Here is a 24190-nt window from a genome sequence, read left to right as displayed (position 1 = left end):
GCTGCTTCGCGGCGCTATAACACGGAATCAAACTGTGCAGACACTGTCTACATTTTCTGTGAAAGAACTGATATTCTGAGGCTGGAACAACATAGAAGAGACAAATACATACAAAGCCTCAAATTTGCCTTAAGAAATTAACGATTAAAAGATGAAAGTCACTGAAAAGGTTAGCTAGCTGTAGGACTCGAACCCACATCTTCTGGATTGCATTTTCTAGGCATTGTAAAGACGCGAAATATAAAAAAATAAATAAAATAAAAACAGCCAGCGTTGATAACTTGGTGTTCACACGTACAATAAAGACGCTGTCAAACTTCCGTTGTCGAACAAGATTCTGTCGAGTATTTCAAATGTAAATAAATAACATCGGCTAGGGATCATAAGCGCATCCACAGGCATGATGCTGTAGACGTCACCGAAATAGTATAGACATCGTAGATGATGTGTGCATTGCCACGGACACTCTGTGCACGATGTATACTGACATCTCATGCTTTTAGCTTCTCCATTTCGTTTCATTTATTTAAGAGCATTACGAATTCATATGCATCCATCCTTTCACATCGGGGAAACCTTGCACCTGACTCTCTATAGAGAAGAGGGTCCACGTGGCCGACCCCCTTACCTTCGTCCCCCTTGCCGTATACCCACGCCCTTCTACTACCGGCCAAAGTTTATTTCATCGTGCGTACCAGCTAACCCCTTATAATCTTCCGTTCGTTCAGCATTCTCGGAGAACAGAGCTAACCGAGCTTCAAATATGCGTCACGCGCGTTTGCCCCCTCAAAGATTGCGCAATGTTGAACATGTTGACCGCAATCAGCGGCCGTGGATTTCTCTCAGGCAACTGGTGCGGTAACTGTTCACAAAGGAGCAAAGAAACAGCCTTCTACTGGTGGTGGTTCACAAAGAAGGCCGACGCAAAGATGAAAAAAAAAGAAAGAAAGAAAGGGATGTGAGAAGATCGGTTTAAAAAAAAGAAGGTGAAAAAGAAGCCGTGGGAAAAACGAGGAATTTCTCCTCACAGACAAAAAAAGAAGAAAAACAGGCAATTTGAGGCTTTGTTTGTATCTGTCTCTTCTATGTTGTTCCAGCCTCAGAACATCAGTTTCTCTCTCAAGAAAAACATGTTCCCTTTTGAAGTAAAATTTCGCTGCTCCAGGTGCGGTTTTGCAAAGTTGTCTTTAATTGCACGTATCATGGTGCACATTCGGAACTTTCATCACTCGTGGAGCAAGGACAACGGATGTGACTGTACTGACGTACCGATCATGCACTCTAAGAAAAAAAGGAGTAAAACGGGGAGCAATTGCAGCTTCTACTCCCCTATTCTGCGATTACTCCCCATTTTAGTCCCCTAACCCGACATTTAGTCCGGACATTCGCTCCCCAGGACTGCAAATTGTCAATGAATTTCGCGAATAGCATCCTGAATTCAACATTCTACGTAAATATGTACTCTTGGTCAGTTTAAACGGCGTAGGACTCTATAACTCAGCCAACGTAGCAATTTTCCAGTCACACAGAATAAGAAACAGTTAGCGCATCCGTTTTTTCGCAAATTGTGCCCTATGTATGGCGCAAGATTTTATATCACTCGATATAGGTCACGGCTGACGGTTTGCTTCAAAGTATTTTCATGCATGCACACGAATTATGTACTTGGGACTCTTACAACAGCGCGTGAAATGCAATCTCCACTCTTTAACATTCACTTACTCCCGTGCATTTACTCCCGAAAGGGACTATTTTTTGTGGCAATGCATTTAGTCCCCAAAAGGAGTAGAACTACTCATTTTTTTTCTTAGAGTGATGACTCGTGTCTTTCACAGGACCCGTACTACCCATACCGTCACATATCATTCATGCCATCCCTTACAATACTGCAATATATATATAGGGCCTGACTTTTTAGGGTTAAACCCGTATCCGCCCGATATTTACCCCCCGAACGAAATCTGTAAAATTCGGGTTTAACCCGAATCTACCCGAAAACATATGGGTCGCGTGACACACTCATAAGCGTGCATTCAAATAAAGTTAGATAACATTGCTAAACATTAGTTCCATGTTAAGACAAATTTTTATTAAACAAAAAAAATCACCCGAATACACCCGAATTCCTGACGACAGAATATGCCGTAACGGGATTTAACCCGAATACACCCGAATTTTCAAATGAAAAATATCACCCGATATTTACCCCCCGAATCTGGCCAAAAATAAAACCCGAAAAAGTCAGGCCCTATATATATATACTGCATTAATAAGCACCCTTCGCGGAGGAGGCGCACCCAATCCAATACCCAAAAGGCGTCGCACCACCCTCATTGGCGCTGCGCTGTCACTCACGACACGTTCAACTGTGACCTGTACAACTGTAGTCCTTTGTACCGTGCCACTGTTTACCTTGAAACGCCAGAGCTACAGCGGCAATCGTAACAAGCAACTGTAGTTACAGCTGCCCATAGCCTAATACAAGTTCCGGGCTGACGAAATGTAGGTCAAGCATATTTACAATAACGATAGTCCGACCCGTCCTGTTCCTCTTGTGTCGTTGCTGAACACCTATGCACTGTGTCACGATGCTGTTTGTATTCGATGTCAGTGCAGTTGTGCGATGCCCTTTGCTTTGAATATCCTGGTATTCCTGGACATCGCTCATATCCAAAGGCAAACTGCGTGATGTCACATCTTACAGTTCCCCTAATGCAAGACGTTTCCATCCTGAATTCCGCGCATATAGCAACTGCTAGGTCACCCGCCTTGCACTTTGGCTAATACTCGCGGCCTTTGGTAAGCAAGCCTTCGTTAGCTCATATGAACACATACGAAGACAGCTCTACAAGTCGCCTCCTTGTGGCCCTCTGTCAGTTAGTCATATCAAGCGTTCGTCGTTAGACGACCAAAACACCACCTCGTCCTTGCGTTCATCGCATCGTTGACACTGCAGCTTGCTAGGTCTCGGTGGGGGTTGCCTGACGCGCCACTGATGAACAACGGCTGCCGTGACGCAAGTGCACCGCTGCTGAGGACAGCACGAAGAGCAGTCGTCGGATTCGAGGGAGTCGTCCTCACTGGACGAGCGGTGAAGAGTTTGGCAGTGCAGCGTCGACGCGGCTCCGAACGGAAGTCTCCCACGAGGCAAAGAAGCGTTCAAGTTCTTAGCACCGAGGGACCAGGTGCCACAGCAGCACTTGTAAGTGGTACATGTGGAGCAGGAGCTTCCCGGCTGTCTGAACGGAGCCCGCGGTTGCCGCGGTTTGTACGATCTGCAGCGCAGGCTCAACGCTACGATGGCTAGGCAGATGACACTGACCGCAGTGCAGGAGCCGATGAGAATGTAGGCCAGATTGATGGTGGTCAGTTTGAAGCCACTACTCCTTGCGAGGGGCGTCTCGACGTGGGTTGTGTTCTTGACGTCCGGCACCCAAGAGCGAAATTCAAACGAGCCGTTGCCCGGCAGGGGTTTGGACGTGCGGTTAACCAGAGACATCGGCGTAGGGTTTGCTGCAAATGTTGATGTTGGAGTGACGTGTACACTGTACTGTCGATCTGGAAGCTTGTAAGAGATACGCGTTCCGAAGCGGTTTTCCAAGCTCCGCTGTGTCGTCATCGTGGGACTGTCCTCGTACTCTTCGTATTCGTACTCCTCTTGCGGTGCTTCCGTCCCAGTTTCAGGAAACTCCTCTGTCCATACCGAAAGGGAAGGACGTCTGGTAGTCACTACGGTAACTGTCTTCTGCGGTGAAGGACGATCTGCGACCACGACGTGCGTCTTCGGCGGTGAAGGACGACTGGTGATCATGATATGCGTCTTCGGCGGAGATGATGGACGATTAGGGACCATGACACGTGTCTTCGACGGAGATGGGCGATTAGGGACCATCACGTGTGTCTCCTGCGGGGATGGACGATTGGCGACCACGACGTTTGTCTTGGACGGGGAGGGGCGATGGGTGACGAGGACATGTACCCGCGTGTCCTGCCGATGCCCTTCGTTCCAGGGCTGCATCACCGGAGTCCTGATTTGCCCGATATTCGTGAGAGCCGGCTGCCGTCGCCTGGGAAACCCGAACCACGGATTGGTCGTCGGTCGAACGACATCGATGATGGGCCGCCGATTCATCTCGGCGCTCATCATCAGTTCCCGCTCGAGTTGCTTTTCAAAATCCGTCAGGCCACGTACCCATTTCGTGAATTCGGCCGGCGCTACGATCGTGTCCAGGGGAAGGTCTTCCGGTGCCTTCTGTCCAACGAGCAACCTGTTGGAGGGCCATGTCAGGACAACGCCCCTCCCGCTGCTGTCCTGCGGCACACTGTACCCGCACTGTAGTAAGACGAAGACGAGGAGAAGGGTCCGCATCCCGTCACCGCTACGTCCACGCGTCCATATTCCACAAGTTCACGGGCTCCATCGTGGCGAAGCTGTCGTGTGCAGCACCGCTCGCTATGTACGGCTCGAATAAACGGCGGACGAGTGTAGCGTTACGGTTCGTCGGGCACGAGTGGCTGCTCCGTGCCACCGACTGTTCTCTTTTGGTCGTCTTGCATGAAGGCCTTGATATGCGACCGCGTTTTTAGCCAAACCGGCCCGCTGGATGAGCCTGCCTGTCATACGTCAGAGCGATCAGCGTAGTTTATCAGAAAGGTCGGACGATGTATATAGCGGTCAGCCTCGCTCGGTTTTGGGTCCATCTTGTACTTGGCGGGTTTAATTTAGTTGGAAAGGTGATCTATCTTAGAATTATTATTATCTTTTTTTTTTTTTTAATGATAAGAACGGTTCGTTCGGTTTATGTGCACGGCGCTTGTTTAGAAACCGAAGAAGGCGGCAAGCAGTATTGGAGGCTCGACTCGACAGATTGGTAATTAAACGAAAATATACTTCAGTTCTGACGATAAAACAATATTTCAACTCCGGATAAAAATAAGTAGACGATTTTGAGTATGAGGAGGACAAAATGCAACCTGCTTACGAGGGCGGTAATTATGGCCCTGTTTTCATTCTAAAACAAAAAATCAGAACTGGTGCGTTGGGCGACGTGAATGAAGGGTAAATCTTATTAAGGCTGCTGGATTATTTTGACATTTCTTTACAAAAACAAAAAAAAATAATAAAAAATACGGGGGCTCTTATAAAACCTTGCGTCGTTACCATTCGTGATATCACCTTTAAAGGGATAAGATTGCTCGTTCACCACCACTTAGTGCTGATCCAACTATATTCCCAGTCCCATTGCTTCACCCTGGGCGGATGTGAGGGGGAATGCATAATGTAAAAACCCCGAGACTAGGGAACACGAAGGGACAGACACAAACAGTCTCAACAGAAGTCTCAAACACAGCTGAAAATTCTACTTCGCATACAAGAAATGTGTACAGACAGACGGAAGAGAAACATATATGTTTCTCTTATATATATTTCTTATGTGTATATATTTGTATATTTGCTGTATATATTTCTTGTATGTGAAGTACAATTTTCAGCTGTGTTTGAGACTTCGTGTTTGTGTCTGTCCCTTCGTGTTCCCTAGTCTCGGGGTTTTTACATTATACGTCATCTTCACCAGTTCGCTTGCTTCTTAGCCATTTTCTCATTGTGAAGGGGAACTTGAAGGGGAAGCGGTGCGAACTGCGCAGGTGCAGTTCACTCTAGGGTGAAATAACGGACAGACAAAAATAACAGCCGTGTCAATGTTTTTCTTTTTTTTTCTTTTTATCATAGCCATAGTGTCTTTCACGCTAATAATAATAGTAATAACAAGCCATCACCACCAGCGCCATCAGCTACGTTTCGATTGGACACTTTCTGTTTCGTTACACTTTTTATAAATTGAATGCAAAAAAATAATTTTCTTTTTTTTTTACCGCGCGAATTCGTACGGCGGTACACCATCCAGGGTAGCTACTCTCTTTAACTTACCTACCGTCATTTACTTAGTTTTAAATGAACTGGGATGTGGACGCCAATGTGCAAGCATCGATAGAACAATATAGGAGACGCCGAGCTGACAATCGGAGCGTCGTTTCTCCTTCATATATCCACCAACTTCATTTTCTTATGTGTATAGTCAACCGTAGGCCCTATACACTCTAAGAAAAAAAAGGAGTAAAACGGGGAGTAATTGCAGCTTCCACTCCCCTAGTGTGCAATTACTCCCCATTTTAGTCCCCTAACCCAACATTTAGTCCCGACATTTACTCCCCAGGACTGCAAATTGTCACTAAACTTCGCGAATGGTCTCCTGAATGCAACAGTCTACGTAAATATGCGCCCTTGGTCAATTTGAACGACATAAGGCTGTATAACTCAGACAACGTAGCAATTTTCCAGCCACACAGCGTAAGAAACAGTTAACGCATCTTTCTTCGCCAATTGCGCCCTAGTATGGCGCAAGATTTTATATCACTCGATATATCACAGTTGACGGTTTGCTTCAAAGTATTTTCATGCATGCGCACCAATTATGTGCCTGGGACTCTTACAACAGCGCGTGAAATGCGGTCTTCACTCTGTGACATTCATTTACTCCCGTGCATTTACTCCCGAAAGGGACTATTTTTTGTGGCAATGCAATTACTCCCCAAAAGGAGTAAAAGTACTCCTTTTTTTCTTAGAGTGTACAGTTTCCTGGTTACAGTTGAAGCGACGTCCATGTCAAATATAGTATTATATTCTCCAGGTACGCCGCTGGCTTCTCATTGAGGTCATCTTTGTGGACAACGTTAGTTTTTTTCAGAGAGAGTAGATCTTTGTTCATCTTGAATAGCCCCCCCCCCCTTTTTTTTTCCCTCGGTCTGGCGTATTTAGAATGATGAATGAATAGGTGGTTGTCAGTCTCCGCTGCATTTGTACGAGAGTGGACGTATGTGGTGCGAGCTTGATTTTAAATTTATTGGTACGCCTCAGTGAACAGGAGTTCCCCATGAACGAAGGCTTTCTTCTCCTCTTTCATTTATGTATACCCTGCCAAGTTTATAGCTTTGAAGAGCTTGAGGAAAACCTAAATAACGATCTCGACGTCCGTTTATGTCTGCGACCATTGTGCGTTGCCATTAAAGTTTACCGGGTAAACAAGGAGGAAAAAAAATACGATGTGATGTATCCTTGTGGGCGCACTCATATGCGTTCAGAATGCGGTGTAATGGTCAATGCCGAGCGACCTGCCAACAGTTGGGATCGAAATCTATGGAGCCCAAAACGCCCGCTAAGCCGAGCGCTTGACGACAGAAGTTCCGTATGTATTTTAAAAAATCGATTACAAAAGTAGAAAAGAAGAGAAAGAGAAAAAGCTGGAAATTTGTGTAAGGTATTCTGTTGCGTTCCTGTGGACCTTCACGTCGATTTTTATTTTATTTTTGTTTTGTTGCGTGGAACCTGAAAATAATTGATTTTGCTCCCTTCCCGTGTTGGAACTTGACGTGAACGTAAATTCCGCTCTCGCCAAAGTTCGCGCGAAGTTAAGTTATATACCTTGAAAAAATGGCTAGGAAGCAAGCGAGCTGGTGAAGATGATGCATAATGTAAAAAACCCCGAGACTAGGGAACACGAAGGGACAGACACAAACACGAAGACTTCGTGTTTGTGTTTGTCCCTTCGTGTTCCCTAGTCTCGGGGTTTTTTACATTATGCATTATATACCTTGCCCGCTTCGAGAAAGCATCGATGAACTTCCACCACCGCTGCAGCTTCCCCAGAATAACGTATAAGTCGGACTCACGAATATAGGAGCGCAGCGCAGCTGATTGTGTCTCCGAGCTCGTACATGCTTTGCGTTCCGTGAAAAGACCTCGGTAAATACGCAGGCTTTCGCTTATACCAGTGCGAGTACTGACTCACATGACCACATGTTCCGTGGCACGCGGTACGTTACGCTCTTGGTGTTACACCGGTTATACACGGTGTTACACCCCTTTGCGGAGCCTAACACCCCTCGAAGGACGAAATACTGGGTAAACCACAGGCATGAAAGATTGTGAAATTGAGGCTATAATAAATCAGCGCCATAAAACGTTGGTGAAAGGTGCTCGTCGTTGTTGGAGAGGTCCCTGGGGGAATGTGCGTCCTGGGCCGACTTCTATGGGAACTGTGCCGACATATGTCTGAAAGCGTCTAAAGAAAACCACAGCCGGCACCGGGATTCGAACCCGGGTACCTCCCAGTCTCGACGTGACATATGGCCTCACGAAACAGACGTGACCTCCTCCATTGGAAGCACAGGGCTGGCATACGAATCCAATGTATTGCTCCGTAGACGAAGAGCGTGCAGGGCGAACGCAATGCATCCTGGACAGGTCCTGGTCGCACGTCACAGCAAACGTCAAGGCACACGTGACCTTAAAGGTGGCGGCGCACCGTGATCGGCGGCCAAACCGTTTGCAAACCGCTTGTAAACAATGTGGTGGTGGTTTCTGCGCGGCGTTTTGGATGTCTTTCGACCACTGTAATTATTTTTATCCAATAATCCCGCAGTAAAACGTGCAGTTCTGCACATGAGGCCTCGTACTGTTGACGCCTTTCAAAGATGTGATGACGGCCGCGCGTTACGACGCAAGGAGAAATGGGCTACTTTGCTGCGGAACTACTACATAGTTACACTACATAGTTTACGCTGGCAAAATACGTTCATCTCTCTGTTTGATGGAAGACGGAAATATGTCGGTAAGCGGCAGAACGACATCACATGACCTCAAAATGACGTTTTCTATAATATGCGACCAGGACAAGATGGCAGTTTTGACAAAAGCACCCGCTTGAGGGTAGTTACAATAATGGCGGGTTTGTGTCACCCCTGTGTTCAGCACGAAGTGTCATATTGCAAGCATTCACCCCCCCCCCCCCCCCTTTCCTGGAAACTCGTAGTAGGTATTTGTTTTATCAACTTTGAGTACGGCATCACAGAAACAAGCCTTTCTATTTTTTTTTTCAGACGTCAGTTTTGTTGCAACATAATGCGTTGCATAAAGCAGATGAAAGCGCTATCCCAGGGTGCCGCAATGTTTCGGTTTCTGTTTGACGACTATGGGCTGGCATCGTTCACCAGCAGTGTAGAAAAAAACGAATGTGAAAAACAAAACAAAATGCTGAAGCTGAGTCAATGAAGCGGGGATCTCTTTTTTTTATGTTGCAGAATTAATGCATGCAAAGTTTTCTTTTCCGTCGTCATATTCATTACGAAACGGTGGCTGAAACAATTCAGACTCGTGTGTGTTCTGCTTCTAACGAGCCGTTCTTCCTGCTTTTTCCTTTCTGGGACTAAAAAAAAGAATGCTTTTACCACTGCCACTCGAACTATTACGCGGCGACGAATCTGTAAACTTCTTTAATGTGACTCCTGCAAGGCCACAAACCGCATGCAAGTATTGAGGTAAATATTATAGTCGATTGCCGCTAATCGCATGCCTGCGTGGTGTACCGAATTTCTGATTATTTACTGGATCTCATTACGTAGAAATAAATTACTGCGGAATCGCAAAAAAGACAGACATGTAAGTGACGTTTACATTACAGTTCCAAAACCGCAGCGATGGGCGACAAGCACATTCCATCCGCCTCCGAAATCGACGACACTTGTGCCTATGTGTGCGGTTGGGGTGCCGCCTTCGTCAACATCATCGTCACCTTCCCCATGAACAAGGTAATGTTCCGGCAAATGCTGCACGGCGTTCAGACCAACCGTGCGCTGGCGCAGCTGCGACACGAAGGTCTCCGACATCTGTACCGCGGCTGCCTTCCTCCCCTCGTCCAGAAGACCGTATCCGTGTCCATCATGTTCGGGACGTTCCACGGTTACAGCCGCTTCATTTACAGCCACTTCCCCGATGCCAACCAACTGACGGTGAAATTTTTCGCCGGTCTCATGGCCGGCACCACCGAGGCCATACTCACCCCTCTCGAGCGCATCCAAGCCCTTCTTCAGGACCGCGAGCATCACCACAAGTTTAAGAACACCGCCGAAGCGGTCAGGTACCTCCGACCGTACGGCGTGAGAGAGTACTACCGTGGGCTGGTGCCCATACTCGCTCGGAACGGCCCCAGTACTTTCCTCTTCTTCACCCTCCGCGACGAGGTCAACAGGGTGCTGCCTGTCGACCGTTCCGTACTGTGGGAGGCAACGTTCAGTGACTTTGTCAGCGGAGCCGTGGTGGGTGCTTTCGTCAGCACCATCTTCTACCCGATCAACGTGATCAAGACGATAATGCAGGTCCAGTACGGTCCGCCGCGTCCCTCGATACTGGCGGTGACCAGAGACACCTACGCGGAGCGCAAGACGCTGAGGAAGATGTTCTACGGCGTGCACCTGAACTACACGCGGGCCCTCGTGTCCTGGGGGATCATCAACGCCACCTACGAGCTGTTGACGAAGCAGTATCAAAGTTACTTTGGAAGTCACGTGACGTGATCTCCTTCCGCTACGCGCGATATAGTAGTCATAGTGATATTTTCTTCTTCTTTTGGGCGGATGTAGTACGCTGCGGAGAGACTTATTTTTGCGTCGTTTATGGCACACTAAGATGCAGACTTAGATTGGCAGTTATAACTTTTTTTACACGCAAATTATTTATTACACAATTTATTCTTCGAGAGGAGCATTCCTCGTTGCAGCAGCTTACCAAATAATTGTGCAGGGAGGACGCACACGTTTATACGAAATATTTACTGCCACAGGAGCAATTGTTACCTCAATTTTTTTTTTCACATTGTCGCTTCGCAAGATTAATAAAGTGACACGTTTTTTTGTTACGTATCATTGTATTGACACGTCTCACACCGCTAGGTACTCAAAAAAGCTACAATTTAAAGAGAGAGAAAAAGCAACGTTGTTTCACAGCCAGGAACCTTAGAGCAAGTGAATTACTGCCAGTTACATTAGTGAATGTTCTTCTTTTTTTTTTTTTCACCGATCATTCACATTGTGTTCATAGGCTGGCTGGGGGGAGGGGCGTACACCTTTTTTGTGACACTTATGTTGTTCATAATCGTCACAAAAAGGGCGTACGCCCCAGTTTTCAACAAATCAGGGCAGATAACGATACCATTCGAGATGACGGTTGGCTAGGAGCATGCTATGTGGTGAAGTTCATTTTTAAGAGTGTATCCCACGGTATAAGTACGAACCCGTCTTCATTATGCTGTGCGCTTTAGCCACCATCCAACGCTTCACCACCGAGATTCCTTTTCTCAGTTTCTACAGCAGCAGACACTATGGGGTTTCCACGAGAGTACGCTGACCTACAAGCTGCAGTTTCACAGCCACATTCACCCACGACAGAGAAAAAGAGAAACGACAGTGTGACTAGATAAACTTTAGTGCAATGATGTGGATACAGCAAAAAGACAGATGTTCTCCAAGAAACCACATAGTATTCATCTTCAAGAGATATACTCTAGCTGAACGATTCAGCTTCATCAAAACAAGCGCAACGTTTCACCGTGATTGCACATCACGGCTGCAACATTGACGTCCTTTCGGGGAGTGCGGTAACGTACGAGGGTTGTTATTATTATTATTTGTTTTTTTTTTCTCTTCCACAGAACTCAAGTATTATCTACAAATGAGCTGAGACGATCATCTGAGAATACAGAGAGTATTTAATCTTGCTGGAAGCAATCGCTGGCCCTATGTACAGCACATAGTACAAGCTAGAAATTTCTATACGTGTCAGCTCAACGCTCCCATGGACACTCTCCCCCAATACGTCCGTACGTGCCGCGTCTTCTTTTCTTTTTCGAGCAAAAAAAAAACACCTCGTAAAATGTGCAGGTAAGAAAGCAATCAAGTGTAACAACAAATTCTAGGCGCTGCAGCTCCTTGCAACTGCAGCTCTTCCGAATTCTCTTACTGAACCCCTACTATGTGTGAGGACCACATTTCAAGTCCAGATGACAACAGGGTTGTCGCTGATGACTGCAGAAGAGTTAGACCAATTTGTCGATGTAAATCGACCTAATGTCGACCCTTTGCTACAACGTACAAAATAAATATGTAATCTACCTAAATAGATAAATAAAAGAGTTTGTAAGGGCAGGTATGTTAGACGTGACTAGACACGCTGCGATATCAGTTATCACCTGGCCCTTGATACTGCGCATGATTTAAACGTTGCGTTGTACGCGGGTTACATAATTTTCCAGCAATGTACAAGAACCGTGATGAAATGCAGCATAAAAGCAATGGCAACTGGACAACACAGTCATTCTCAAAATTAAAGTGCCTACGGAGTGTTGCCTTATCTTATCTTAGATATCACACACTTCCCAGTTTGAAGCAGTTCACAGGCATCACACAAAAAACACGCACGGCTCTTTTGTCTGCCTGTCAAGTAAAATGTTACTTGCATGGAATGTCTGTGCACAATACATAATGGAACTGATCTGGTTCAATAACCGCAGAAGAAACCGAGAAGGCCTCAACAGAAGGTCGCCGTTCACAAACACCCTGCAAGAGAGTCTAAGGACACTCCCTGCAGGAAACCCGCCCGCTGAATTCAATGTCGACTTGGGGAGATTATTTTGTACATACTGCCCTCCAGTTGCATAATTTTCCGCTAAACTACAACAGGTATGTAACAGTGTCCCTCCACGAAGGCTGGTATTGTTGTGGTGAGATATCTTGAAAAGATGGAATCACCAGGTCGCGACGGGTGGCGCACGTGCACGTAAACACAGCTAGGTGGCGTATGCTACCGCCCCATGCAAAGGGAAGGCCGCTATCCATCCATCCATCCATGGCCGAAGTTGCTGCAGGGACGACGTCAGATAGTGCACCGCTGGCACTGATGACGAGATAATTTTTTTAGAGCCCGGTGCTTCTAGGGTAAACACCAGGTAAAACACATCCCCCGCCCAATTTGCGTCACCACCGGTCAGTGCGTCAGAACGTTAAACACACTGAGAGCGAAGTTGTCAAAGTGCAAGTTAAGCCATCAGGTCTTAATCGTCACTTTTTTTTTTTCCCCACCCAAAAGTCTGCTTTTCCGTCTGACGTTGCCCGAGTTTTTAGCTCCCGACATCATGGTATCAGATTTTTACCCCGGATTGGAAAAAGGGAGAACGTTGAACCTGAAAACCCACGGGTCTTTTAATTTTGGGTTGCTCACAAATCTGTTCGGCCAACTTTTTTCCCCCCTAAGCGTACACCCAGTACCAGACTTTCTTCGGGTAAAACCGGGCTTCACCCGATATTTACCCCCAAATAATGTTTAGTCCAAAGCGTGTGAAAACCAATAGTTACGATATGTCAGCCCAATAAAACAAACACTTGCATCATGTCAACGTGACCGCAGCTCCGTTTCACAGAATCGACCACATTAAAATTCGTGCGACATCGGGCTTTGTACGTTTAGCCGAGCTCCAGCCGGGTCGCGACCGGGCGGTTCCAGAGGGATGAGACGAGGAGCCCTGGAGCAACGAAGGTCACCAGAGCGCTTCACGTTGCCAACAACATTTTCTGTGTCACAAAACGTAACAGAAGGTCGCAAGAAAAGCGCACCATATACGTTCGTTCGGTGTGCACGGTGCAGAGCTAGATGCCTAACCTACGCTCGAGAAGAAGGGTTTGATTAGTCGCTCGGAATTGAATCCTACAGTTTCACGAACCTAGAAAGAAAAAGGCAGACAGGTTAGTATAGACGCTAGTACACAATAAAACAGCGACATGTTAAGCTGAATGAAATGCTGTCACAGTTTAACAACCAGTGATGGCCAGTAGTTAACTACATGTAGTTAAACTACTAGTTAAACTACCTGATTGTAGTTAAAAAGTAGTTATCAACTACTTGCAGAAATGTAGTGGCAACTACTAGTTAAACTACTATTTCGAGTAGTTAACTATAGTAGTTAGGTCACTGCAGGCGCCAACTACTTCCGATTTTGCCGCAAGCTTTACGACACGATTGTGCTTCCGACTTTTACCTCGAGCTACTTGTTTGATGAGAACGGAGGTGCAGAGCAATTGTGCCGTGCTTGTGTACTAAATCTTCATTTTTATCGCTGCTTATGATTCATATTTAGGTGTCCAAGAACACTATAGAATTGGATTGGTGTTGATGGACAACGTTAAGTAGTTATAAATGTAGTTAAAATACACTGCAGTAGTTAAAGAAGTAGTTTTAACTACCTCCCCCGAAAAGCAGTTGAACTACTAGTTAAACTACTCCATCGCGAAGTATAGTTAGTAGTTATAGTTAAACTACTGTAGAAGTAGTTAGTGGCCATCACTGTTAACAACCTCATGTATAAGAGAAAAGTAGCTGAGGTGCTCCTGAGGTAATGGACAAAACAGAATATCCTCGCTACCAGGTCCTTATGTGTTGTTCTAAAATTGAGCGTTGGGTTGTAATTGTGTTAGAGTCGCAATTTGTTACAAGAGGTGCAGTAGGTCGTTGATCGCACATCAATACGTCAAGAAATTTCGTTGTTACGCAGTTTTTGCATGTTACATGCAAACGTCCAGGTACCTCTGCCTGGTCACTTAATACTGGAGCATGACATGGCTATTGGCTTCCATCAAGGTTTTTTCTCAATATGTAGATGAAGTTTCACTGATATAAGCGCCAGCCCAATTGTCGTTAATCATACTTTGAAAGACACAAGGATTCTTAAAACATCAAACTCGTAGAGTAGGGATACATGAAGCAGACAAATAGGAAACAGGGTTTGTACAGCCTCAGTATCTCACAAATATACCAGAGCCTGTCCATAGGTCCATGGACATCGATGGTTTGCCAAGTAGAGTCACATAAGAACGCGTATCCCTCCAACACGGTAGTAATATTTCGCTGACAATACTTCTAGCCCAGGCTGACTGATAGCAGCACTTCTCCCAGTGACTATCAAACCAAGCAGCACAATCCCTTGGCCCAATACTGGCTAGATATTGGCAACACTGATCCAGTACTGGACCAATAGATGACTTAAAAAAATTCCAGAGAGCTGAGCGTTGCTTTGAACTATGGGAACTAGCTGATAACAAAGGAGGAGAACGTCTCCAAGCTGTTTTGGTTCCTCCCCCCCCCCCCCCCCCCCGGCGGGTTATCCTTGAGGAGTCCAGGTCATCGTAAACGAAACGTGAAGGGCTGTTCCTTCCCTTCCTCAGTCCAGTAATCTCCCAGGATGCAAAGCGTGCACAAGGAGCACTGGGAGTTCCCGAAATCGTCTATTGTTACCGGTATTGCCGATATCTAGCCAATGTTGGGCAGAGATGTTGCGCTGCTTGGGATATTCATGATTATCCTTACCATTATGTGGTGTAACTGCGGGTCCTCTGTTTAGAAGTGACCCAGAATGTGACTTGAACTGGTTGATGGAGGCGGTGGGGCGGCTTCCAGGGCCTGGGAGAGGGCCATGGTTGGCTCCGTGTTCCGCCGTCGTATCTTGCTCTTGCTTTTCCGCAACATGGTTGCCTGTATGCCGGCAGACGGAAGATGAGCACTCTAGCTCGAGGGGACCAACGGTTACACTCATAGCGATGTACGTCATTGCACACAGGAATGTCTGGCACAACCCCCCTGGTGTTTCTGGACAATTCCTTGGGATTTGTCCGACTCTGTACACAATTTTATGGGTACCATACACACACCCCATCACCAGTTTGAGGGCATGTGTCGAAAAAGGCACTGCAGAAAGAAGCGGAAGTTTCTTTTCGATGCATTGGCTATATACACAGGACAGTTTTGTTATCCCTTACAGAATTTTTATAATAAAACTATAAGAGCTACCTAGATGCAGTCAGGCGGACAGCCTATGGGAAATGGCATGGAAATACTGGACGACTAATTAACAAAACCTCATTAATAAGATGGTTTTGCAAGATATAGTTTTGCAAATGCGAGATAGCAGAATTGGAGCCAACCATTATTTTAATCCATCTTTTGCATATATCCTGAAATGAGCATGTGCTTTGCGATATAAGTCGCCAAGTTCTGCTATGCTATTTTTTTTATAATAAAACTATTTTTTATAATGAAACTATAAGAGCTACCTAGATGCAGTTTTCACTGGTGGCTTATGCAGTCAGGCGGACAGCCTATGGGAAATATCATGGAAATACTGGACGACTAATTAACAAAACCTCATTAATAAGATGGTTTTGCAAGATATAGTTTTGGAAATGCGAGATAGCAGAATTGGAGCCAACCATTATTTTAATCCATCTTTTTTACACTATATCCTGAAATGAGCACGTGCTCTGCCATATAGGTCGCCAAATTTTGCTATGCTAATGAGCCGAGACTGAAACCATGCACTTCTCGAGTGCAAAAAGAGGGAAAGGGCGATTGTGTCGGAGGGCCACGTCTTTTGTAGAGATCGAGCTGATTTGAACAAACCCTGATCTGTGTTTGCCAGACAGATCGCTTTCCGAAAGCGATGTCGCATGTGCTCGAAAAGTGAGTACTTTTGGTGTCATGCGTAACAAAGTATTTGTCAATTTATATCTCGAAGTGCTTGGGACAGAAGCTTACGGAACGCGGCACTGACGTATTTCTTCATCGGTGCGGCAGCCTGCCAGCTATTAGGAAGAGATTGAATAAGAAACGGGTGGCCAGCTATTTCGTTCAGCCACGTGTATGCGTGTTCACTCCTGCTGGGTACCTGGTGGTCGCTTCACTGAAGAAATGAGACACTCCGGAGTTCCGTAAACTTTTGTCTCAAGCTGTACGTGCTTGTTTTGGGATATTTAAAAGAGGGTGGATTTACATAATGAGTGACTACATCCTGTCTCACATTTTTGCGAAAACGTCTGACATAAAGAGTTAACTGATTAATGAATCATTGAATGAATTAAGGAAATTAATTAATTAATTAAAAGTTAATTAATGAATTTTGGGTAATGCGTCGTCCAGATGCATGCTCTTTTTCCCACAGGACGTCAACATGGTGCATGTGGAAGGGTGAGCGTGGTGTGCCCTTCACCCCACCCCGCCCTTACAAGAACTGTCTCAATATTGCAAACAGCCAGAAACAATTTTAAATTTTTTAAATTTTTTTTTAAAATTTACGTACGCACTCTTCCTCTTGAGGTATACACATACAACTGGTCACTTATTTTGTTGCATAAATGCTCTGCACTACGAAGCTCTAAATAAAAATACTAACTGAAACAAAAGATGCAAAGTGAATTAAAACACGTTCTGTGTTATAAACTGTAAATATAATATAATAATAATATATGTATAATAATAATAATATATAAACTATAAATCTACTGTGAAAATTCTTGCTTTACCCAGACCTTACGAGCTCCACGGACCCCAGCCGTACGGCGCCACCTTTTTTTTTGTTTGTTCCATGTCGGCGCCGCAAAGCAACTGTGGCGACGAGCAGCGTGCAAACATGGACAGATGGAGAGAGGACAGCAGGAAGGAGTGGGGGACAGTGGGGTTAGTAGGCATCCTTTGCAGACTTCAGAAGGGGGGGGCGCCACCTCTGAGGAAGACGCACCCAGTGTGGAACTCTGCTCCTCTGTGCCATTAGTACTGTATGTGGTCTTCTCACAGGTACGAGGACAATGACAGGTAGCCATGCTTAGTTAGGATTTTTTAAGGCCCACTTTGAGAAAGGGAGCACTAACAGCTGTTAGGACATTCTGCAAATTCTTTTTTTTTTTTTCATTCCATGTTAGCACTTTGAAGCAAATGCTGCTATGAGCTCCATGATAGGCAAGCCTGAGCGATGGGCAAGACATGTGAACAAACACAAACACGAAGGTTTGTTTACGTGTCTTGCCCATCGCTCAGGCTTGCCTATCATGGAATTTATCCACCAGCTAGCCTGCATTTACGCCATTCTGCTATGAGCTGTGGTTTAACCTGAAGAGATGGAGAGAGTACAGCAGGAAGGAGTGGAAGAGGGGTCGGTACGCATTCTGGATCAACTTCTGTGATGGGGGAACTGCTACGATTAACTATCCAGACATCGGTCCGGAGAGACTGCCTTAGAAGGACTACCTTGGTGCCAGAAGGACCACAGAAAACGCCGGCCCGAACGGCTGGAGCCTGGTGGTGGGATGCAGAGGTACGTTACCTCCAGCAGTGATTCAGCACGGCCTCGAAGCCAACACCCAATGAGCACCTGTTGTACTGTGCTGGACAAAAGTTTACGGAACACGCTCCGGCACATTCCTTCCTCGGGGTGAGATGCTGGCAGCGAATGGTACCGTACAGGCTTGTAAACAGATGACTGGGTTACCTAGGCACATGTTTGTAAGCCCATACAGTCCCATTCAGTGCTAGCGTGTTACCCTGAGGGGTACCGCGCCGCAGTGTGTTCCGTAAAAATTTTGTCTGGCACTGTACCATACGGACTTGCTAACGGGTGGCCGTACGGTCCCGTTCGCTGCTAGTGTGCCGCTCTTGAGGAAGGAATGTGCCCGAGCTTGTTCCGTAAGCTTTTGTCCAGCACGGTACCCACGGCGAAAACATTCATGCTACAGTCCCCCCCGAGAATGCCAGCAGACGTGTGGTGTGAAAAAGAAAGCACATACAGTCCTCGTTCGCAAGTCGGTACCGCTAGAAACATCTGCTTTTATTACCTAATGACAATGACCGAAAGATCTCAAGTACATATTCCTTGATGAAGATCAAGTGCATAATATTACCACTTTTTTTTTTATTGAAAACAATAGGAACAGAAACAAGAAAGAAAAGGAAAACGCATGTGTGAAACTTTCAGAGAGAGGTTTCAAACACTTCGGAAGACCGAGAAAACGGCCGTTGTGCTACAGTATTGTCGGCACAACACACGTGGCGTAACTTTTGAGTTAATAATGCGACATTCTGTGCCATCTAAAAAGCTGTGGTGCGAGAGAATGAAAAGTCGCACGCTTCATTCACAACAGTTGCACTTTTTAAAGCTGAATATTGAGGAGACACGCAGTTATCTAACCTTCGACGCTCAACGGATTTTCCCCGTCACAACCGGTTTGCTGCAACTTGTCACTCTTTTATGTGAGGTGGCCTGTTTCATTTCGGAAAATATCCCTCCAGGTGTAGCAAATTTAAAAAGAAACCTTTTATGCGATATTTGTCAAGTCAATATACCATTAGAGGCTCCAGCTAAATAGAAACCACAAATTATAATCGTTTTTTTTTACTTGGACGAGTTGCACGTTCTCAAACTACATCAATGGTACATTTTTATTACAGTATTTTCGAAAGCCTAGTGCAATGTATGTGTGGTTTAATGGCCGGCGGTAAAACTTTCATTGAAGAAAATGCGCCTGAAGTTCCTGAATTTTTATAAAAATTCTCGTTACTGAAACCTGCGTAAAAGGCATCGTCTGACGATGATAACGTTTTCTGACCAAGGCAGGTTCATTTTGACCAACACCAACTTCACAAGTTCTTAAATTATGTCGACGTTACATTTTTTTTAGGTTACATTTGGAGACCCTAACGCGACATACGTACGAGACCAAACGTACGATAACAATGTTGCCTTCCTCGTACATCCCTGCGTACACGAATCTATGATCCGGCTAACCGGCCTGTCCCCTTTGTCACATTTGACGTATCAGACCTCACCTCATCAATTTCACAATGTACCGCCGAGACTAAACGGGCAAATAACGAAAGGGTCCGTGTTTCGACGACCTATAGGACTACACAAATAAATGGTATACGCTTACCGTTATTTATGTACATGTTTTTTTTTTTTTCAAATGTTCATTCTCTTTTTTTTTAATCCTGTCAATGTGTAACACTCACACACACGTTCATGTTGTCGTGTCCTAAGAGTTGGGAAAGCTTCCGTGTGACATGCATGCTAAAAAATAAATGATGAAAGAAAAAAAAAGAGAAACATACTTCTTCTTTTTTTTTTTTTTTAACCTCACACTCACACGCTCTTGCAAAAATCCTGAACGCAAGAAAATTCTGGCACCAGAAAATCGCAGCTGATATACATTTATGTACAAAAACGTATATATATATATATATATATTTATATATATTGTGTCTCGTGTATGTTTGTGAGTGTATGTTGTGCGCCTCGCCTCCCTGTGGGTTTTATTAGTATTATTATTATTATTAGTTATTTTTTTAGAAGGTGTGTAATTACTACTGCGAGAAGCAACGAGTCTAAGTGAAAAACAGACACTGTCTAAAATAATTAGCAGTGAAATGCTCTAAGAAGTACACTGAAAACATTATCTTTCATCCAGGCAGTCTTTGTTGTTGTGCACGGTGGTACTATACCTATTGGTTGAAATTTGGACAAATTTGAGTAGTAATTTAATAGTAATTGAGCCTGTTCACATGCTCTTTCTATCGCAGGCTGCAAGCCGCCAAAAGCTTACAGGAGAAAACACCTCTGATATACCTACGGCTCCGCACTTACGACTTTTGAGACAGCATTTGATTGAATTGAATATTTACAGAAAGCAAATATTGCTGGATTTTTTTTTCCTGAAGCTTCTGCTCCAAAATCAAGAAACACTGGCCTCTTGGATACAACATGCTCCGCAGTATGCACATTTGATTTTTCTTTGACTCAATAGCCCGTACCTTTAATACAAAAATAATGACATTAGATAATTTTGATATTTTCAATGTAGGGAATATGTGCACTCCTGAATAGGGTATGCACATTTATAGGGAAGATTTATCGAGAGGTTTATCAGCAAATCTCAAAAGGTTGTTACTCCACCTACAGGCATGTTTTCAATATGTCACCTGTAACAACATTTTAAAAGTTATTTCCTACTAACGAACCTGAACATGCAGCCAAATGAAAATCTCTCGTAAAATTTATGACTAATAGAAGCATAACAAAAATGGAGTACAACAAAATTGTCATGGTAAACATCGAGAACAGGCATTTAACAATGACCATCGTGCACACCAATTTTTTTTTTTTTTTTACCCCCGCATTCATGTTTTTTTCCATCTAAATGCGTTCTTTCGGAAAATGCTGTTAGTACAGGTTGCCTTTCACCCCTTTCAGACCGTCTTTATATATATATATATATGTATATATATTTATTTATATATATATATGTTGTGGAAACAGCCTTTCATTATTTATACAGTTATCCGTAGTTTGTACTTTTATGATCTGACTGTTGAGAAAAAGCCAGAGCTCGACATGGAGGAAGCGGACACGGGAAGCTGCTGCAGACAATAAGGGGTGAAAAAAATTCAAGCAGCATTGAAAAAAAAAAAAAAGATGTACAAAAAAAAGATACGTCGGCCATCTTGTTTTCCACGGGAGAGGAGAAGAAGGGTGTCCACGGGGAGAGGGGTGGAGGGGAGGGGGGTGGGTTGCGGAGGAAGTCGTGCAGACCATCGGACCTGCCACCGTGTTCAACGTTTAAAAATGTTTAGGCTTTAAGAATGTTGAATTTTTTTTTTATCTGTAAAGTTTCCGCTGTCAGGTTTCAAATATGGCGCAAAAAAAAAACACGAAGAACATTTCTACGCCGCTGCATAACGTGGTTGTCGACCTCCTTCATGTTACCGTTTTTGGCGGACGAGCAAAAAACCCTTACTACGGCGATAACAGCAAGTTACGACAATTCTAAATGTCACTGCCCATAGGTTCACCAAAACATACTGTAGCTCGCAAATTGCACAATTTTTATTTAAATTAAAAAAAAGAACTTGAAGAGTTGTCCGTATAATCTTTATATTGCACGGTATCTACCCAAACGCAGGTCGACTTGCAAGAGCAGATGACCAACCAACACGCCCGACAACATCCAAACAAATCTCTGACACATGTCAGCCTGATCGTGTAAGCTGCGAAAGGAAATCAAGGCGGGTTGATGTACAGTCGAACGGACACAATGTATTGCAAGGACCGGAATAAGAAGATAAAAGATGAAAAGAGAAACGGACAAAAAAAAAAAATTGTCGCAACAGCTGGCAACTCCCGGTCACACAAAAAGCACATCTCACAAAGCAAGAAACGTAAAAAGTGTTCGAACGGTCACAGGTGATGATGCCGAACCATTTTGTGCACTGCGTTTCTCAAACTCCATGTGCCTTTCACGTGAAATGGAAAAAAAAAAAGAAAAAGGAGAAAGAAAGACATCCGGTTCAAATTCTCACAACAGCACTTCCTTCAGCAAATCAAAAAGGAACAAGCAACAACGTGCGAGATGTTTTTTTTTTTTTTAAATACAACTACCGTCCTTGCATATACATTACACGTGGTACTTCATATTATATGTTTTAAGTATTTTGACAACCGTAAAAACTTTCACCTAAAAAGGGGGGGGAGGGGGGGGTTACCGGCTAAACATTTTGCCGCCTAAAAAGCAACACAGGCCGCGTTCTGGGCTCGTCTTCTCTCTCTCCCCCCGGTTGTGTCTCCTTCGAGGTTGGAGGGGGTGGGGGTGGCGGGTGAGGGGGAAATATTCGGGGGAACTTGTACGTGATGCTGTGGTTTGCACTGCGTCAGCCGTCCTTTTTTTTTTCTCTCTCTCTCTCGTTCGATCCCCTCGCTACTCGCTACTGCTGTACTAGATTTATTTCGTTTAAAGTACTAGCACTATTAGCCTATAGTAAACATTATTTAGTACGAACACAAGCAGGCAGGATTGCGGATCGCAGCCGCACATCTCTCGTTTTGTCTCGGTACTCTCGCTCTCGCTCTCTCTCTCTTTTTTTTTTTGTCATTTTTTTTCTTTGTACAAGCGTGATTCGCTCGAAGAGTTCTTCGTGGAATGAGCCTGTTCGTCTCGTAACGAGGTTGTAACGTAAACTATGAGAAAGTGTTCCCCCAATAAAAAGCAACGACGCAACGGAATCACTACACCGTATCTCAAAAAAGTAAATAAATGCCCACTCGCTTTTCCCTAGCTTCGTAACGTACGCTCCCTAAACGGGGGAAAAAAAAAGGGGGGCGGCGTTCCGCTCCGTCCGGCCGCTCTGCTTATGACGTCGCGAGCGCCAACCAATCGCGGCTCCCCATTTCGGGGCAGAAGGACGGCTCGCGAAACAACACAAACTGTTGCAACAACATACCGAACCAATATCGAGGAAAACAAGGTCTTTGATCCACAAGCCAAAGACGTCACTCAAGAAGATAAAAAAAAAAAAAAAGACTGTTACAAGAAAGAAAAAAAAAAGGTGTCGTTGAAGAACCGTCGCGGAAGTGGTCCGTAGAGGGATGTTCGGCTGAAGTAGCGGACGCTCAAACCAGCACAGAAATCAGACGACGTCACTTTCGGATGGGCCAAGTAAGTATACAGCACCGCAGCAGCACGCACGTAGGAAAACCAACACAGGGTGGCCAGAGGCCCGCCGCCGATGTCGACGACAGCCGGAACGCGTGACGTCTCCAGAGGTGGCAGCAGCATCATCATCAAACGAGGGATGTTGTTGTTGTTGTTGTTGTTTGCTCGAGGCTGCAGTGTCTGGTTGTCCGCGTCAGTCCTCGGAGGATTTTTCTCCACTGGAGGACGCCAGCATTGGCTCTGTGTTGCGTCGCTTCATTTTGCTTTTTCTGAGCATAGTGGCCTGGTGTGCCGTGTCCAAGGAAATGGAGGGTGCGGTGATGGATGGATGGATGGATGGATTGATGGAAGGACGGATGGGTGGGTGGGAGGGTGGGTGGAGGGTTACGGGGGAAAGTGAGAGAAAAATAAAAATAAAATGAGGGTTAAAGGCGTGCGTTCGTTCGGTGTCAACTTCCCTGATGGTTTGGCTCTGGCAAAGAAGTGACTGGCTTTACGGGATAGAGTTTTTGAGAGTCCAAAAGTGAGGACCTTCAACCATCAAGAAAGTTTCTGTGTTCTAGAGAATTGCAGGGCCATGGCATGCAGCTATATATATATACAGGGTGTCCACGCTAAGTGTGAACAGATTTTTTAAAAATATATATAACACTTTTTCCAAGATGAAATCAATTGCAATATAGCATATGCTAAAGGGCACTCCCTAGCAGGGCATTAGCAAAGTCCAAAGGCAATGTCTTAATTAACTTTCATTAATTAACCTTGTAATTATAAAAGCTACAAAACTGTCCCAATGAGAACATCTGTTCCTTTCGGTCACCTGATATCGTAGCCGTTTTCAGAACAGAAATCCGTTCGATAGATCGCCCGCAAAAAATTCGTGAAGGAACGCCATTTTTTTACTTTATTTTGTTCATTGCGTTTCTTAGAAGACGAGTCTTCCTTTCACCCCCAATGTGAGAGGGAGAAAGAGCACACTATCGCCTCTCGCGTCCTGGAAAAA

At 45.0% G+C, this 24190-nt stretch overlaps 2 protein-coding genes across 3 annotated transcripts in view; one reads left to right on the top strand and one right to left on the bottom strand.

Moving 5' to 3' along the window:
* Positions 1-9203: 9203 nt before the first annotated feature.
* Positions 9204-10751, top strand: LOC135387881 (mitochondrial nicotinamide adenine dinucleotide transporter SLC25A51-like). Its single transcript, XM_064617074.1, has 2 exons — positions 9204-9375; positions 9519-10751. Exons 1-2 carry the CDS (start codon positions 9362-9364, stop codon positions 10408-10410), a joined length of 906 nt encoding a protein of 301 aa, XP_064473144.1. The 5' UTR covers positions 9204-9361; the 3' UTR covers positions 10411-10751.
* Positions 10752-11299: 548 nt separating this feature from the next.
* Positions 11300-24190, bottom strand: part of LOC135387873 (diacylglycerol kinase theta-like) — a 63547-nt gene continuing 50656 nt past the window's right edge. The window contains exons 21-22 of one of the 2 annotated variants that reach the window (XM_064617061.1): positions 15248-15412; positions 11300-13607 (exon numbers count right to left, since the gene is read on the bottom strand). In XM_064617061.1, the coding sequence (XP_064473131.1) occupies positions 15278-15412 (135 nt within the window). In that variant the 3' untranslated portion in view covers positions 11300-13607; positions 15248-15277. Of the gene's footprint in view, positions 13608-15247; positions 15413-18500; positions 23471-24190 lie in introns of those variants that run through there. The other variant, XM_064617062.1, reaches the window with a different exon arrangement.

Source organism: Ornithodoros turicata, chromosome 3, assembly GCF_037126465.1.
Source record: "Ornithodoros turicata isolate Travis chromosome 3, ASM3712646v1, whole genome shotgun sequence".
Taxonomy (NCBI): domain Eukaryota; kingdom Metazoa; phylum Arthropoda; class Arachnida; order Ixodida; family Argasidae; genus Ornithodoros; species Ornithodoros turicata.
This window is presented reverse-complemented; position numbering and strand designations above follow the sequence as displayed.